The sequence below is a fragment of the Ylistrum balloti genome, unplaced genomic scaffold (assembly GCF_031769215.1).
Source record: "Ylistrum balloti isolate Yb309-2 unplaced genomic scaffold, AGI_CSIRO_Ybal_v1 Utg370452, whole genome shotgun sequence".
Classification (NCBI taxonomy): Eukaryota; Metazoa; Mollusca; class Bivalvia; order Pectinida; family Pectinidae; genus Ylistrum; species Ylistrum balloti.
The window spans coordinates 1,478,113-1,496,181 of NW_026782300.1; the positions used below are offsets into that span (position 1 = coordinate 1,478,113).

General features: G+C 35.2%; 1 protein-coding gene across 1 annotated transcript in view; it reads left to right on the forward strand.

Annotated features, from left to right (window-relative positions):
• Positions 1-18,069, forward strand: part of LOC132555092 (protein Wnt-16-like) — a 45,362-nt gene that overhangs the window by 12,858 nt on the left and 14,435 nt on the right. Inside the window, exon 3 of the mRNA XM_060219432.1 lies at positions 8,198-8,481. Within this exon, the coding sequence (XP_060075415.1) occupies positions 8,198-8,481 (284 nt within the window). The remainder of the gene's footprint in view (positions 1-8,197; positions 8,482-18,069) is intronic.

Below are 18,069 nucleotides of genomic sequence, written 5' to 3' on the forward strand. Positions count from 1 at the left end.
TGGATGGGCACAGAAGCTATAGATTGTGCAAAAGATACATAAATGTATTGCACCTTTTAATACAGAGTAATATACAGTATAGCCACACAATGTATTAAAATTCAGCAAACAGTAGTTTCATTCTTCTAACACTCGTCAGTGATGCTAAGGGCCTGAATTTGGAAACCTCGAGAGCGACTGAGGAAAATTCAGCATACAGCTGTTTCGTCCTTCTAACAGTCGTCAGTGATACTAAGGGCGTGAATTTGGAAACTTAGGGGGCGACTGAGGAAAATCTCGAAAAGATCGAAAGAAATGGTAAAAAAAAGCGAGACGGGGAGGTGTACTAAGCTCAGTTAAATCAGCCAGGAAAACTGAACACATATTCACCAGTATCACAGAATGAATTTCATTATATCCGTCAAAATATGTTTTATATACACTGGAATGCGGCAAGCCAATTTATTCATTAATTTTTTACTTGGTATGTATAATGTATTACCCGTGGTATCGTCTAAAGTGTATATCAAAAATTGAAGCCAGTGGTAATTTCTGTACATTTCATAGAATATAAATGACCTAATTATGGAAACATTGAAATGTATATGTATTTGAGTGATTTTATTGATTTCTTCGCGTCATTTAAGGTATTGATTGCGACAAGTTATTCTGTTTTACCGCCGAGATCTGCACTTTTCAAACCGGTCCAATTATGTGGGGCGTTACGGCAAGTGTATCATGACACTCAATATCAATTACCATCACATTACAACCTGTTAATTAACTTTGGGTCATGTTATTGACAAAACATCAAAGACATTCTAAGTATACTGATATAACGTTTTTGTTGATATTTCATTTGTCGAAAAATATTTTCGGATTCCGAAGAAATGTCGTTTAAACACGAAAATATGGAATAAATGAGATGAGGTTAATGAATAATTTTTATAGTTTTCGAGCTTATTTCTTATTATGTTAATTATTTGTCATGACACAACTAGAGTACTTTATTAACATAATGAAATGCCATTACAGGGGTTGCAAAAATTAAAATTTAAACAGCTTTAAAAATGAAATCGGTTGGGTTTTAATTATTTTCCTTGCATCTTTGAAACAGGCCATTTTGCCTTGTGTGGAATTAGGAATTGTTGTGTTGCAAATGCATTTAAATTCATAATAAAATCAAAGACTTTTAACTACACTTTCAAAGGAACAAAATGATTGTTGTGATGTATGTGATATTGTTTTTTGATATTCTTGTTACTTAATTCGACAGTGCCGCTCACTACGAGAACTGAAGCCATGGGTTTATATTTCAGACAATACTAATTACCATAAGCACGTTGATTTATGCGTTGTTATATTGTAGGATAATTTCGATATGATCACATTGTCTCAACCAATCCTTAGTTCATATCTATATGCAAACACATTGACTAGAGAATTTTGCACACATCATTATCAACCTCTCCAGTGAGTCAAATTTACACAATCTATGGAGTAGTTGGAAAAATTGAAAAAAACAGATCAAATAAGGAAGAACCCAAACAGTATCAAAAATTATATATATATATAAGTTGCAGATAATGCAGATGATCTGGAGATGACAACGCATCTGGTAATGTAATGTGGGTCAATCAAAATTTGAAAATAGCAATGAAATTTGGCCGGATATTCATAAAATGTGTAATTGACATCCCTTTATTTTTATGTATAAAAGAAATTCAAAATTATCATATCAAAATCAAGAATATTTCCTCCAAAGTACTTAGCAGGATAATAAAATGACAATTTTGGTAAAATGATATTGAAAAGTTTTCAAAATACAATATTTGATGTGTAAATCACTGTGTCCTATAGATTTGTACGTCAATATAACCAGATTTCATACAGGGATGTGTGCTCTTTTTTTCTTATGGGAAGAGAACATTTATGTGTAAAAAATGTTGATGTTGACAGATAAAATGTCGGTTCGCATTCTGTCTGTTTTTAACTGTCAGATTCGTTTAAACTCAACAAGTCGAGAGATTTACATACACATACCATCTACGAAAACTCCTGTTCCACTTTACTTTAGTCAGATGATACCCAAATTTTCGAAGGTATGATAAATAATTTAAAGGTTGAATTACGACAATGGCATTGTTCATTTTCGTTAAAGTTACAAAATAAAAGATTGCTATATCGGTGTATAAAATCTCATGTTTCACTATCATTCACCTTTGCGTTTTATGTCTATGCTCCATATTGTTTAGATAAGTAAACGAGACAGCCGTTACATAAGACATCCGGGCAGACCTCTCCGTCTCTCAAATCCGTGTTAATTGCTTAGATACCATGGAATCATGTTCACACTTTTGTGACGTCTCATGGATCACTGTCCCGCAGAAAATAACTCGTGACGTCACCTTATCCGTGACCTCAATTGACCCTTTTGAGTGATGACAGGGTCGAGTTGCCTTATTTTGTATTTTGCCGTCTCGGAATTCATTCAGTGACTGTATACTGGTAGTAATAAGTAGGTGTGATTATTTCAGACAGATTTGATCCTTTAAACTGTGAATTCCAACTCTTTCCCACCAAGTAATACAACATGTTCACGGTCATGTCAAAGCGACGGTTTTATCAACTCTTTTTCTAGACATCAATCAAGGAAAAAATATGTTTTGTAGCTGAAGGAGGTTTTAAAACCTTGCGTACTTAGTGAAAAAACCTATCAGATCTAAAACTTAATAAGGTTCTTTATAACAATTTGCTTATTAATTTTCACATATTTTAAATCATTGCAACTAAAGTCACATTTTGTTCTGTTGAGATTTGTAATATTTATGATGCACATTTTTTAATTGCTCTTGGAGCATCCAAGACGTTGAAACAACAACTTACTAACAATCGGGGAAATAAGTAAAATATTCGCGTTTTCTCACAATTTCTATATGCCCGAAACTGGTTTAAAACGCATTGTGACCAAAGCTTTGACCAACATTTGCTGATAATACACATTGCTGATCTTGGTGTACGTACAGAGCGCCACCTAGCCTTGTCATGGTAGATCAATCATATCGCAAGTCTAATTTCAAATGACAAGATACAATTACTCTCGACGATTGTAAGACATGCGTAATGATTAACACGTGTTAAGGTTTTGCGCGCGAGTACTGCTCCCTTGCTGGAAGGGCGAGAGAGGTTAATACTGCTGAAACGGTGGCGGGCAACGAATGCAAACACCGTCCCGGCAAAACAATCAACAAACGTTTTAAGTTCAAAGTACCCGATAAACCTGTGTCTTGGTTGTTTTGGTAAATAGAATTCCGGGATTAGTGTAATCCCGGCCTCATCAAAGAGAGGGTGGCTGGCAGAGATAAGTTATCGGCAACATTCTCTCCGAGGAGCTATTTATAACCATCAGGAACATAGGCTCTCGTGAAGAAGAATATTGCTATGCCACAATTAATTATATCACGGAGTATTCTACTCTTTATATACGATAGTATTCTGTAATATTTGAGTTAATAAATTGATGACCTGTTTGTTATTTTTTTTTTTTTTTTTGCTGAATATATATTTTGGATCGTTTTGGTGAAAGCGACATTCAAATGAAAACTTACTATTTGCCAATTAGTAAGTACCTGTGATGTTATCGTGCCCTATTGAATCTGTCCGTGTCGCTAGGACACAACCAGGTCAGTGTCGCGTCCGCAGGATCTTACTGTTGTACCAAGTCATACGTGATTTTAACGAGAATTATCTTCAGATGACCGTTTAGCCAATAAGTAGGTACGGTGTGTCTTGAAATACAGTTTTCTGTTTTGCTTAACACAGATGTGAGTTATCTTCAGTGCAGTTTGAGTAGGTAGACATAATAAGTTGGCCTAATACCAAACATCACACTATAATTATGTTGTAATGTGTATGATTTTAAATTCTCAGCTCCTGATTTTAAACAGAGTTATTGCATGTTTAGTCCAGACATCTGATTAACACGCATGAGTACAACGTTCTTATTTCAGTATCCTTTGGCCAAGAGGTAATGATAAATTTTGGTGCACTGATAAATCAAGACTAATAACTCGATGTCAGGTTCCTTGAATTATCCAGTTTTTGTGTCCGTAAGATTTTTTCTGTGCTCTTCTCTGTGTCCCACGTTGTCATCAAAATGATATTCGGCTCTGATTGTGAATAGATTAAAGTGAGATTGTAAGGTCATTAAGGTGAACACAGTAATGTGATTATACCGTGCTGTCAAACAAGAGCCATTCGCTTAATTATCTTATATATGTCGTATTTACAATCTGGACCTCACTCACGGGTTCGGGATTGTATCAGTACGTGCTCTAGTTAACATTATATTGTACCTAGAACTTTCGTTTACCTGGAAGCTTCGCAAGGCCTCTGTAGGAGGGACATTGCTATGCACGAACATGCATCCCTGGGAGTCCATTGTCTCACAGTGTTTTCAAGAGCTTTACGTACCGGTTAAATAGGATCCTAATATCACAAACAGAAAAAGCGAACTTTTAATAAAGTTTTATAAAAATAGTTTAAAGTAGTATTTACCTTGTTTTGTTACTGTCAATTAGGGATTACTGTTAATTTTCAAACAACAACAAACAGTCAAAAATCAATCACAATATCAGTGGTAAAATAACTCGCTCGTCTTTTTTTAACAACCTGCAGGACACTCAGTACAAAATAGGTTAAGACATAATACGTTCGTTTACTAAACATGCTTGCATAAGCAATGCACATGTTTTCTTCAAAAAATCTGATTTTGTGAAAAAAGATAGTATTATAAGATGATAAAATGGGGGAAAATATATGTTCTATCAACGAGTACATTTATCTGATTTGTATTTAACTCTTATCAATTTTGAAGGTTTTGGAATTGAGCAAGGTACTGGAAGTCTTTTATTATTCAAAATCACATCGTAGATAACTAAACTAAGGTTGGAAATTGCCGAGCAAGTGTCATGAATGTTAATTGGATGTGAACGGAAATATTTTTTCTTGAAACGGTTAAAGAATTGACTTTGAAGCAAGACTTCATGAACTTTGAATCTACCGAGAGTATTGGCGTGATTGTGGTTTGTTTTTTGTTTGGATAAAACGACTGGAAATGTCAGAACATGGGCTACACAGACGTATGTTTATACCAGTGTCTCCTTGAACAAAACATTATCTGGTCATTGAGTTGATCCAATTGTCTAAGCAATCAAAAATATTTTTTTCACAGTCACGATAATAATAAACAAAACACTGATCGTATCTGTTTAAAGGGATTGCTTTTCTCTGTGTTATATGGGACAACTTTTTTCTTCCGCTGACTGCATATAACTGATGTATTTTTCTCATTTTCTGAAAACGCCGTTTAGATACGAAACGATACAGCATTCAGTAACCCCCTTTCATGCTCTTAATTAAAGTACGTGGGTGCGAGCGCAACATGACAGACTAAAAAATACATTTACACATAAATCATTTCAATCTATTTTATGGTCTCTAAAGGTCGACTATAAGATAAAATATTACGGTAACCTTAAGAAAGATACAAAGACTTTGAAAGAATCGAACCGCTTGTGAAGTGATCCTCTCATCAGCATACGCCATTGATAAAGCCCTATTAAAGCAGCCAGCGGATAAAAACTTGACAAACGTCTGTAGTTTGATGTGAGTGACACATGTTTGTCTAATAATTTATTTATACACATGAATCATCAGTGATACTCCTAATAAACCCACCCAAGAACTATGAAAATAAAGTGTTTAGGGTCCGCAGGTTTTGTCCTTCGATGGTCGTGCCCTTTTTCCTCCAATAATGGCTCTAGTTTAAACCTTTTAATAAATTTATCGCGAGCCAGTGTGTCCATGCTGTGAATTGCAGTTAAATACTGTGGCATGCGAAAAATTTGGAACGATCATAAAAAAGATTGATTCGTTTTTATGTATCTAATGCCTTTTTGACCCGTTGTCGTCACTCGACGGTATGAAATAAGAAAAAAGAAAGGTTTTTATGTACTTGAGAACACAACTCATCACTAAAGCCTGGAACGTTTAAGTCATAAAAATGGTACAAATAAAATGAATGATATTTTCTGGGGAGCTTATTTAAGTGTTCACCGACTCGGTTTCATTGCTGAATCCGAAGTGAACTGGTGTATTGCTTCTACAGACGGGTCTTTTCATGTTCAGGACAAATGGCCCACAAACTTCCATGCTTCACTGCTAATATTGGACAAACGAACGAACGAACAGCACCCTTCCAGCCAACTACGATAGAACAAACACACGTGTACCCTAAAATACCACAATCGCTATATCGGCAAAAATACTTTTTGTTTTGTTTTTCTATCTTTTTACAAATTGTTTTCGACGCCTAGTGCTCTTAATTCTGATTGTATTTATATGTCTTAATTAAGAAATTCTTTGATGACCATGCCAACCCTACTCAAGGTAATCTTTCGGTGAATATGAGTGTATCGTTGCTACCAACACACGAAGGTATGGGCGGTGAAGTCGCCCTGTACTACAGAACAATTTGCTTTCTTATTGTACCCGTAAAACAATAAAACCTGTCATGTTATATTGACGTAAGTTCAAGCATTGACTGAAGTCAATGACCCCGGACATAGCGGAAATTTAAAACATGTATACAGAAAAATACTAATAAGAAATTTAAAACATTGTTAATGACCATTTTGTTAAATGTCGTTGTTTATAATGATATCTTAATTATCATTGTCTGTTTACGAACTTATGAGTAAACTCTTATGTCAAGTTTTGTTTTCCTCGTGTCAGCTTTGCAACTTTGAAATGACATAATGTATATAACTTCAGAAATACCAAAACTGCTGATGAAACATTGATATGCAAAATAAATAATAAACACACTGGTGTAACACTACAAACAGAAATAAACCTATTGAATCACTGAAAAAAGTAGTTAGTCCGATAATCCATTGATCTAACAAGGCTTTTTTTGGGGTCCCAGATCGTGTCGAGGAGACAGGTGTTCAATAAGTACATGTGACAGATCTACGCAGATGTCACAGTAGATAGCGACACACACTTTACCCATCAGCACGTCACCCCCAACACGTGCAGTCATTAAGTGTCCTTCGTCTGTCAAACTAAATGCCGACCTGCCTCGGGTGTTCATGCAGGTGTTCCAAGTTTCGTTTAAAACGAAAGTCTACATGAGAATATGCCCGATCTAGGTATTGTTCAGAACGTTGATAATGCACTTACAGCACACCGTATATAGTCGTAAACATTAGGCTTCAGTCAATATTTACTTGTAAAAGTTGTAGAAAAAATATTTCCTTACGAATACTTGAGGTTTCCACTGTGAGCATAACAACGTCCCCGAAAATACGATATAATCTACTTAAATAGTTGAACATGTACTTCATATTACTGATGTACTTACCAATATGTTGGTACCAAATTATTCAGCTGTATGTGTTAGATCATTGTTATATGTGTGGCGAGGGATATGCGAATGGTCTTGCAGACGCAATTTTACCTGAGCAAACTCATTTTGAAGTAATCAGCTTACACAAGCAATAAAGAAATGACTAACATTTCAATTTCAATGTTTTAAAGAGCAACCCTGTATTACATTAACGTGTACGATATTGTCCTTGCGTGTTCTTTAATCAATTTGGCCTTTTGTGGGGTCTTCGATGGTATTTAATTATGGAGATGAAATTGATCGATTACACAAAACACATGTCCGATTTGACACGTGTCGTAACAAAACTTTGATAACTATCAAACGTCAAGCAGACACGATGCACTCAAAGATAATTAAACGTGATGCACTTGTATGTAATTCGTTTGACAAATTAATTACAAAATTGTCTTAATTTGCACTTATCGCTGATGCCATAGGTGATGGACGCCTTCCCTTTCATTAGTAGTTCGAGGTTTCCATTTCAATTTCCTTTCGTAAGATAATAAATTCTCGAAAATGGGCTTTGACATATTGCCTTTCGTTTATTCGTTGTAATAAAGATCCATTTTCCATGAATGACAATGTATGACAAATCTCTCGCCGTCACACTTTCATGACGAATCATTAGGTCTTGTAAAAGGAGGCAATATATTTTAATATTTTAAAGTTTTCGTTATTTGTTACGTAATAAAATACTTTCAAAAAAATTAATTTATCGGCAAAATGACTATTTCCATAATGATTTTTATTGTGTCTATATTTCAGGAACAAGAGAGACTGCATTTATATATGCTATTTTGAGCGCTGGAGTTGTGCACGCGGTGACGACAGCCTGTAGTCTTGGCAACTTGACGGACTGCTCGTGCGATACGTCACGGTACGGCGAGCACACGGTGGAGGGGTGGAAGTGGGGAGGGTGTAGTGACAATATTCATTATGGAGTGTCATTTAGCAAACGTTTCGTCGACGCCCCGGAAACGCTGATGCATCAAAGTTCGCAGAATCTGCGAAATAAAATGAATCTACACAACAACGAAGTTGGACGTCAGGTAAGGCACCATGCTGAGTATATTCTTAATTCCAAAATTATTCTTTTATCCGGATACTTGATTGGTTTTAATGTAAATAAGATTTGTATATATAATTAAGATAGTATCACCTTTAACCGGATAATGTTCATTGGCCATGACCTATTTCTATATACACCCAACACAATTTCTGTGTTCAATGGAGCCTTCTATTCCGGATATCCACTTTTCTGAGTTAATCAAATTTCGGAATAACGAGTTCCAGCTTTACTTGTATAGCTGTATTGAAGGTGGGTGGTATCTGCCACCGTATAGACTCGATTACCTTCATTGAAGTTTTAAGTGTATAACGCGGCTGTATATATCTATTTATAGCCACCAAACTTGTAAAACAATAGCTCAGTGGCACGCATTGCATTGTATACATAATTGAACCGAAGAATTATTAAAAAACAAGGAAACATCATGGAGAAAATCGGGTCAATCGTGAAATGTTGCCAACTCTACAGTGTAACCAAGGTCACTGTTACGTATCTTAATCGACTCCCTTATCACGCATCAAAGTTGAAATGAAAAAAATTGACCCTATTCCAAAGAAAAAAGAGCTGACGTAAGTGGTGGGTAATTGAACCTGTTGACCCGGAAACGATTTTAATGTGTTACTAAACACGAGCAGGGTGCGGACGTGGAAAAAACCCACTTCAAACAGCGACCCCTACCGGCTGTATTATGTCATTATGACCGGTAATTTTCAAAGGTCATCTATTTGAAGATGAAATTTGCTTTAAATATCGTGTAAAACCGCTATATAGACAAGTTTATAGTATCTGAACCGTTGAAAAGTATGCGAACAAAAAATAGTATAGATTTAAGATCGGACTATTCCACTCGTCAAATAAGGCAGTTGGACTATTCCACACTTTAAATAGGGAAATCGATACAAAAAATGGATTAGTGTTTTTCTTCATCAAATGTTCAATCAAAAGCCATATAGTTCACGAGGCCAATGATTTTTTCTGTTAAAAGATTTTTAATATTTTATATAGTAAACACTTTTTTAAAGATTAGGCAGGAATATAGTTAATTGATCTACGTCGTCAGATCAACTACACATTGGCTCATCTTACCATACTCATTTGAAATTAAGGACAAGCTAATAATTGTCTCTGTTTTATAATTTTTAATCAATATCACTACTACGTAAGGTATTTGGAGAGAACGAGAAGCAGTAAGATTGAATATTATTTTGCATGAAGAACAATTTTGTGTCAACTACCAATTGAAGTGTTCCTTTTGAATATCAACTGTATGCACATAGAACACAGTATGGGGACGGTACCATAAGAGGCATGAGGCATATTTGTGAGAATTGCTTGAACTATGTGCTAACTAAGTAGTGTCAACATTACTGAAAAGATGGCCCTATAAAACGATACACGAACATGTTGGCTGTTACGGTGTGCGGGATGACAAATACTATAAAGCGACCCTGACAAAGACTATCCAATATCGCTCAACATTATTGTTCATTTCACTGTAGAACGCGAAACAATTAAAACGAGTTATTGGCCTTTGATGGTCGTCAGGTTTGTGGTTGTGATTAAGCGTACTTTGGTTAACGTCCGCCATTAATTCTCATCTCGCTCAAGCGACTGCCGATGGCATTTGTCACATTTATAGGGACCGAACTAAACGAGCCAGTTTGTGCTAACCAAAGACAGCCGATATCACAAGTATTGATGAGTCTATCTTTGAGGAATCTATTATTTTCTTTACAGATTTTATATGGGGCAATTACATATGTTGATTTTGAGTTTTCACGTCTTCGCAACACTTCAGGTAATATGATGTTTCCTCGTGCTTAAGACACTCATTGATCACTTTATAGAACCGTTACCTGGTATGTCTGCTTTGGACAAGGGTCAGACTGGATGATTTATACCAGTTTTCATACCTTGATTTCGCACAGAAAGTCACGCGAGTGTATAAGGTATATCAGTATATTGTTTATAATCCTAAAACAGCTGACAGTCTTTCAGCGTGTCAATGACTCCAGGCTTGTATTGTTTGATATACTTAATTAATCCCTAGTTATTAACACTACCAATAAAATTACACTCACAGGACTATGACGGATCTTCATTTATACGCCGAGTGTAAAATATTTGTCATGAGTCGACGACTTGGTATGTGATTAGAAAACCTGTATTTTACGCTGCGTGAATTTACGAGCGATCAGTCAGAGGAGTGACACTTCCGTTATCATTATTAATTAGAATCTAGACAGTTTATGTCTTCATTTATCGGTCTACTGGGTTTATGTGGTCAATTGTGGTCACTTGACCGAGTCCGGACAGTGTTGATACATGTTGGTAAGCGATTTACTGATCAGAGTGTTAAAAAATCATGCCATTTTCTTTAGAATTTTTTTTGTTTTCACACACCTCTATTTTTTTATATATATTTATACGACACTTTACCTAAAACATCACATGACTTATCGGCAGACAGGGCATACGGCCCTATCCTTATGACCCTGCTGACAGACAAAATGATCTCAAATATCATAATGTAGACAGACCATCTAACCGTTCTGAGGACTTTTTTTTCTACTTTTGAGCTAAAATTATACCATTACGGCTAATATAACGGATACATCTACCCGAGATTTTCACCTGCGTTAATGTGTTTAGATAACTACATTCAATCTAAATATCAACATCTGTCTTAGTTCAACAAAGTTAATACAAAAAATCCGAGGACGGATGTCAGTTTTTGAGCATGTTGACGTAACCCGTTATTTGTACTTCGGTAGGGATCCGCCATTGATGTAAACGTAATGAAATAGATCACCTGTCATAGCTCGGTGATCCGTCTTGTAAATATACAATGACTTAAATGGATAACTACTAGCGAAAAGTGTCCTATTCAGAAAGCATGAATTATTCATACTACAAATGCATCATATTATGATTAATCTGTTTTCATATGTGATAATGTACTTGTCTAACGGAAACACGGAACGTTATTCAAACATTTTTTCAGATATTGCTAAATTTGGAATAGGCGATTTCAAATAAAAAAATGTATCCTTTACCTTAGAATCAACGTTGACGGATTCTAAAATAGTTCTCTTTTTAACCTTATAGGTGTAAAATAGAAACACTCACTGCTGGTGTACATATAGGCCCCCAGGTTTGGTATAACATACATACGTTATATAGCGGCACGTTTCAATATATACCGCTGTAAGATGTTGTTTAGTTAATTTCTGACTCTATTTTGTCTAATTCTATATATGTATTGAAAGGTGATCTTCACAATATTTGTTTTCTCCTGTAGTTGTTAAAGAAGGGAGCTGGAATGTAATCGCCGGGGAAATTTTATTATCTCGGTGATACTGATCTAGCGTAGATTACAATAACCTTAAGAACGTCATAGATATTTATTTCATTCGTTTTAGGTTACGTAAATGTATATCTATGTAGGTACTTCTGAATGTATTCAAACGTCCACCGTAAAGAAATTGCCGTTTCACGTTTTATTTCGATTTACACATTAAACAACTCAAATTTGTGAGTTTTACTCATTTATGGTACGGCAATTTTTGTTTGAATTTTAAATATTTACAGTTGTGCAAGTGAAATATGAGGAAAACAGTTAATCTGTCCGTGTTATTTCAGAACACGAATTTTAATTATAAAGTTTGTCGTTCTTAGATGCCATCAATCAAACAGCGTCCTCGTTAGCGCAAATATATTTACTCAGCGAGGCTCCAGGCGATATTCCCCGGGGGTACGGCAAGGTTCAAACCAATTTGTTTGCAAATCTGTTTTTGTTTTATTACTAGCACGTAGTTTATTCAAGTTTCAGGAACTAGGCTTAACTTGCCCATAAATTTCTACTGGATGTGCCCTGTTGATTTCAATGTTCTCATGAAAAACGAATTCATTACCATTAAGTTGATCAAAGTAATTCAGACTGCAGCAGTTTTTATAGTCTTTTTTCCTCGATAGTAAAACTGCCATTGTACACATGCAATTCGTATAAGCTTACTGCCTCCCCCATCCCTCCCCCTCTGCTTGACAGACTTATGTGGCATGTAGGCTGAATGGTATAGTCCTGCACAGCAATCACTGCCTGGCTTTGCAAGACAGGATCGAGAAATTCCTTGCTCCCATCCGATGCTGCCGTTGCACATTAAAGTAAAACGATAGTGTTAATTTTCTCTCTATAAAAATACGGTAGCCCTCTATCAAAGTCAGACAACAAAGCCTTGGCATTCCACTGTGAACTGTTGCATAGTCTATCTACACATACTGCATATCGCACTCATTTCGCGTTGATTTATTTTTGCAATTTGAATATTTTCTTATACCGAGACCCTCGTTATAAAATAGCGGTAGATGAAGATCGGTCCAATCATATTTAGAGACGGTATACTATTCAATGTAACATTCTTAATTGGAAAATTAAAACACATGAATCGAGAAGTTATTTCAGTCCTGTATTAGTGTAAAATAAGATCGAGAGGAGGAAAAACACCTTTTGAGGACAAAGCAATTAATATTCGTTTGTGGAGAAAGTGTGAAACTAAGCATGCATGATGAAGTATGTGTGTTAAAGACTTTTCAATTAGCCAATATTTATAAATTTATTCGTCCTTCGAATGATTGCCATTTATAGCAATGTTAACTTTGAAACCAGGTAACAGTGTCCTCCAAATAGAAGGTATATCCAATGTTGACGCTGTGAAGGTTACATATTAGTTGGAAACAAGATATAAAAGCTCCTATTGTAAAAAAATTACAAACAAACTATACCCTTTCCTAATTATTTCCTGACCGACTTTCAAAATTTACGACAAATTTCTTATCTGGTCGATTCTAAAACTTTCTGGATTCCAATGTAATTTTCTTTCGTTGTTTCTCAGGGTTAACATACACATTCGGTATCCGGGAGAATGTCACTGCGTATATAATAATAGATATAGTATAATTAACAGTTTAAATAACTGAAAGCTGATAGGTGTCCCAGAGATCTTACACGGGCTTTTTCTCTCTCTCTCGTGTAGGGTCTATCACGACAAACTACCGACACCCAATACTTCACCTGTACCCGACATAACACAACTTCTGATCAACTTAACGTCATAGATATACAAAGACTGGTTTATTTCTTAATCAATGGTTCTATGGTAAATGCAGCATTTTAAAGATCTTCGAAACTTATGGATTAGAAATTGTTAAAGTCACGAGGAAATTTACACCAAGTCGTGCAATATTCTTCGCGTAATGATTGAAATAATTACATTTATCGTTTATCTTCAATTCTATAACGTTAAGCTAACACATCTTTATTATAGACGGAGTATCACTGTTCTCTGAATGAAACCAATTTTATGACCATTAAGATGGACCTATAATCAGCGGTTAGAGAAAAAAACTAGAGGGGTCATAATCTAAACCTCGACAAAAAAATAGAATGAATGCTTATACACTTAAATCAGTATAAGTAAGGGAATAAATCGCCGGTAATGATACCTTATTTGTATTTCAATAATTCCTATGCAGATCGGGTCTGTAATTTGCGACCTTTTCAATACGTCATCTGTTCCCATTAAGATTTAATATAATATAAGGAGAATCGGTAATAATTTCCACATCATTTAAAATTTATTTTCAAAATTATTATTGTCATGGGTCACATTTATTCAAAACAATGTTTTATCTTCAAAATTGGTATGTACATCGCGTTTCTAAAAACATCCAAACAAAACAAAATCTAACCTTAAATTTTACAGTCCGGACAATGAGTGAGAACAGCTTAACGGAAGAATACCAGCGTCCGTAAACGGGATAGGATAAATTAAGTTGGTATTTTATGGTTTGTAAAAGTCATGGGTTGATGGGTAACATCTGGAATTTTTTATTTCTGAATGAAAACGCTCTAAAAAGGATTGCTGATCTGGAGAAAAGTGCAAATTTTCGATTTGTTATGCTTTTCTTTCATGATGAAAAAATACATTGAATTAAAGCATATTTCATTAGGGGATTATATAGACTGATTTATCTCATAAATCTACAAAGGAAAACGATATTCATAAAGAACAAACGACAAAATAAGCTTATTTCATCAATGTCTTTTTAACTTTGTTGTTTAATGATCATCGTCAGAAATATGACGTATGGAGTTTTTCTATTTATTAAGGATTTCATCTAACTTTCTATACATCTTAATGTACCACATGCCGCTGTTCATTACTTTCATGTTCAAAATTTATGGCTTTGGGCGGTCACACTTTTTTAAGAGAATTGATATATTTCATATTCAAAACATTATTTCTCTTTTAATGAATAGGCCTAGCCCTTGAAGTTAAAAGCATTTGTTTTATATAAGGATTCGCATTTGTTTGTGGTATACAGGAGTGTTTGTGGTGTATCAGTTCACGAGATCACTTTATTTGAACTGCCAGGGAAAAGTCCGCATTCGTTTTGAAAAGGGTGTGTTTGCTTCATGAGTGGTATTTCATCTACGTATGAATCTGTAGGCAATCATTCTTTGGGAAGATTTTGTAGTTATCTTGTTCGGTCATCTAGTGAAACTCTCTTAATATTTATTTGGTTTCAATTGTTTCATGTTCGTTTAGCTTAAAATAAAACCCATATTCAAGCTCAATTCGTGATTAAAAATGTGTAATCCTAATCATTTCAGTTGATTTGATTTAGAAAATGATCATTTTGGAATCCCAGATATCTTTATACTGATAACTGATAACAGATATCACGTTATCAAATTATTAAAGCTGGTAAACTTGCTATTACTGTCAATTGTAAAGGTTTGCTCTATCATTCTATGTATGTAAGGCAAAAGATTAAACCTTCAATTCCAATTCTGGTCTGGATTTTATTCAGTAGCTCGTTTATTTCAATCCAAACAAGATAACAATATTACGTTGATGAAGAAGAAGACGCTTACTCTTCCAGAACACAATGTCTTCTTCTCCTTGTACTTATTCAGGAGCCTGTCTTTTGTTCAAATTTTTCCTCAGGATTATAGAATTTGAGTTTGGATTAACATTCTGCTAATATGTCGGCATTTGCTCTATTTTGCCCAACAACATTACAGATTTATCACGAAAGTATAAGGGAAATATACTTGTTTAGAAGGGAGCACATATACCCACTTTCCTGTTTGAAAACGACACAACATTGCATCGTACCTAATACAGTTTTCCTGTGTACTTCCTTTAAACGTTTGATACGAATAGCTTTATTGTATAGCTGTTGTAGCTTTTATTTCACTGTTTCCACAATTCAATAATCTAAAGGTTTGTTGAAGTTCTTGATTCTCGTTAAAATTCCGATTCAAGGATTCAAGAACACTCAAATGAAATAGTTATACCAGGTAAAAGAGAGGATTGACAATTATACAAAGACGTTCGTGAATTTGAGACTAGTATAGGGTGTCTCCTAAAAGGATCTAATGGGGTTATCTGATGACCCCGTGTCATCTTAGGGGGTATAGTTTCGGGGCTGGTGTCCCGTGAAAGGGACAGCTGTCAGCGATGAATGATAGCGAGCTGCGAAGTTTTATAGCTGCTCTACCAAAATATATCGTATATTCCAGAACCAGATAGTACATTGTCTGTCTGTTTGTAGGTATCGATCCTTATATCACTTTAAAGTGCAAAGGGACAAACGGACAAGACAATGCCATTATATACAACGTTTGGACAAAACGAAGTTTTAGATATGCTGTCAAAATAAAGATGTAAAAATCAACGACTTAACATTCGGAACCTGTCGTCATTTTTGCTCATAATTGGATAATAATATACGTTCTGTTTCTTGTAAATTGACAACATATGTGAACAATATAGATATTCCGAAATTCAGCCATCCTAATAGAAAGGTCTAACGCCCGGTAATTTATGTTGGGAGGGCTTTCAAAACAGTACTCTTTAGTGTACTCTCCATTTTATGCTGTCGGTATAAGAAAAGACGTTTGTTATAAAGTGGTGTGATTTTTAGATTTAGGGACAAACCTTTGGTATGTTTCCATGAGCAAAGTTTAGATCAAAGCTTTGTCTTGTATTTTGGTTGAGAATGTTTGTGAGGTCTTCTCTTGCGTTTTATGGTAGACTAGTGGTGCCTCGCCTAACTTAACAATAAATTCCACGGCTGGGAATTTCGTGTTTGGAATTGCATGGATATTACTGTCTACAAAATTCAACATTTTACATCACAGCGCGCTCATGATTGTGCTAAACCGTTCAACGTTTGTACTATAGGTAGACAGGTTGTTCGGATTATCCGGGGTTCTTCTTTAATCAAGAGGATCGTACTGTTTAATTGAGCTCCATAGTTCGACCGATATGATGGAGATGTAGGATATTGGGTTGGTAGGCCTTGTGCTTATTGTATGGAATTGTCACAAATAAAACATGTTTATTGGTTGTATGAAGCTTTATAATTCGTCGGTCGATACACCGAAAACACCAGTCATCGTTCCATAGAATTTGTGTTCACCTGCTGCCACTCAAACAGTGTACTGATGGCAAGAGTATAGCGTCAACATGGCGGAAAACGAATTATCAATCAAGTATTCTAAACTGAAGATATTCAGAATTGATAACAAACGAGATACTAGTTTTAAAAAAACCTGACTATCTCAGGTTTAAGACGGTTGATTATGAAATTTTACTCTGGCGGATAGTTCATCATTGAATTCAAACTTCTCATTGTAAATCAACATCCTTTTAAATATTACCGTATTTAGTCTTTTCGAATCTTTCTGTTGACCCTGTGATAAAAAACTTTAATGAAATTCAATGTTTTTTTCTTCTGTATCTAATTTATAAAGAATTAAGACTACACAAATTTACACAAATTTAAGTGCGGCTCAGACGCCCCGGTTGTTACAAGAACGGTAGTCTTGAGTGAGATTTGTGTTGTGTGGTTGTTTTTCTATCAAACTTACATCAAAACATGCCATTATGATGTTTTTCATATTGAGGCATTACCTTTTTGACCTTCCATTAGCGGCTGTCGATATTACCGCCCATTAAGCCTTGACTTGCACTATTCTCTGCTCCATACCATTAACGCTAGTATATCGTCTCTATAACTGTTTGTAATTTCCTGGTCCAAATTACATGTATGTACACGTGTGTTTGAAGAAAGACGGTTGTTGTTTATAGTAACTAACATATCAGCTCCAAAATTAGTATACATTGCTAATATTACGGAGGAAATGCGTTGAGAAAGTTATAAAACTATTCCGTTTTGATATAAATGTAATAATTACGCGACTTTTTGTGTGGTTAGGTGAAGGAAGTTTCTCCCGGTCACTAGCCATTTCACTTCACGCTACACCACATCTTCAAGTGGAGATCGTCCAGAAAAAAGTTTTTAATAAAATGCAGCCTATCCATAAATAATATGCCCGTAAGTGTCTGTACCTCATTTTTATTTTCTCTATAAAATTCATGCATCATTTAACAGAAAATATGTGTTTCTTATACACCACGTGTATGAAGACATTTGAACACGGAAAGTATTCTCCCTCCCTTCTATGTCGCTTCACTATGTGTAATATTTTTATGTT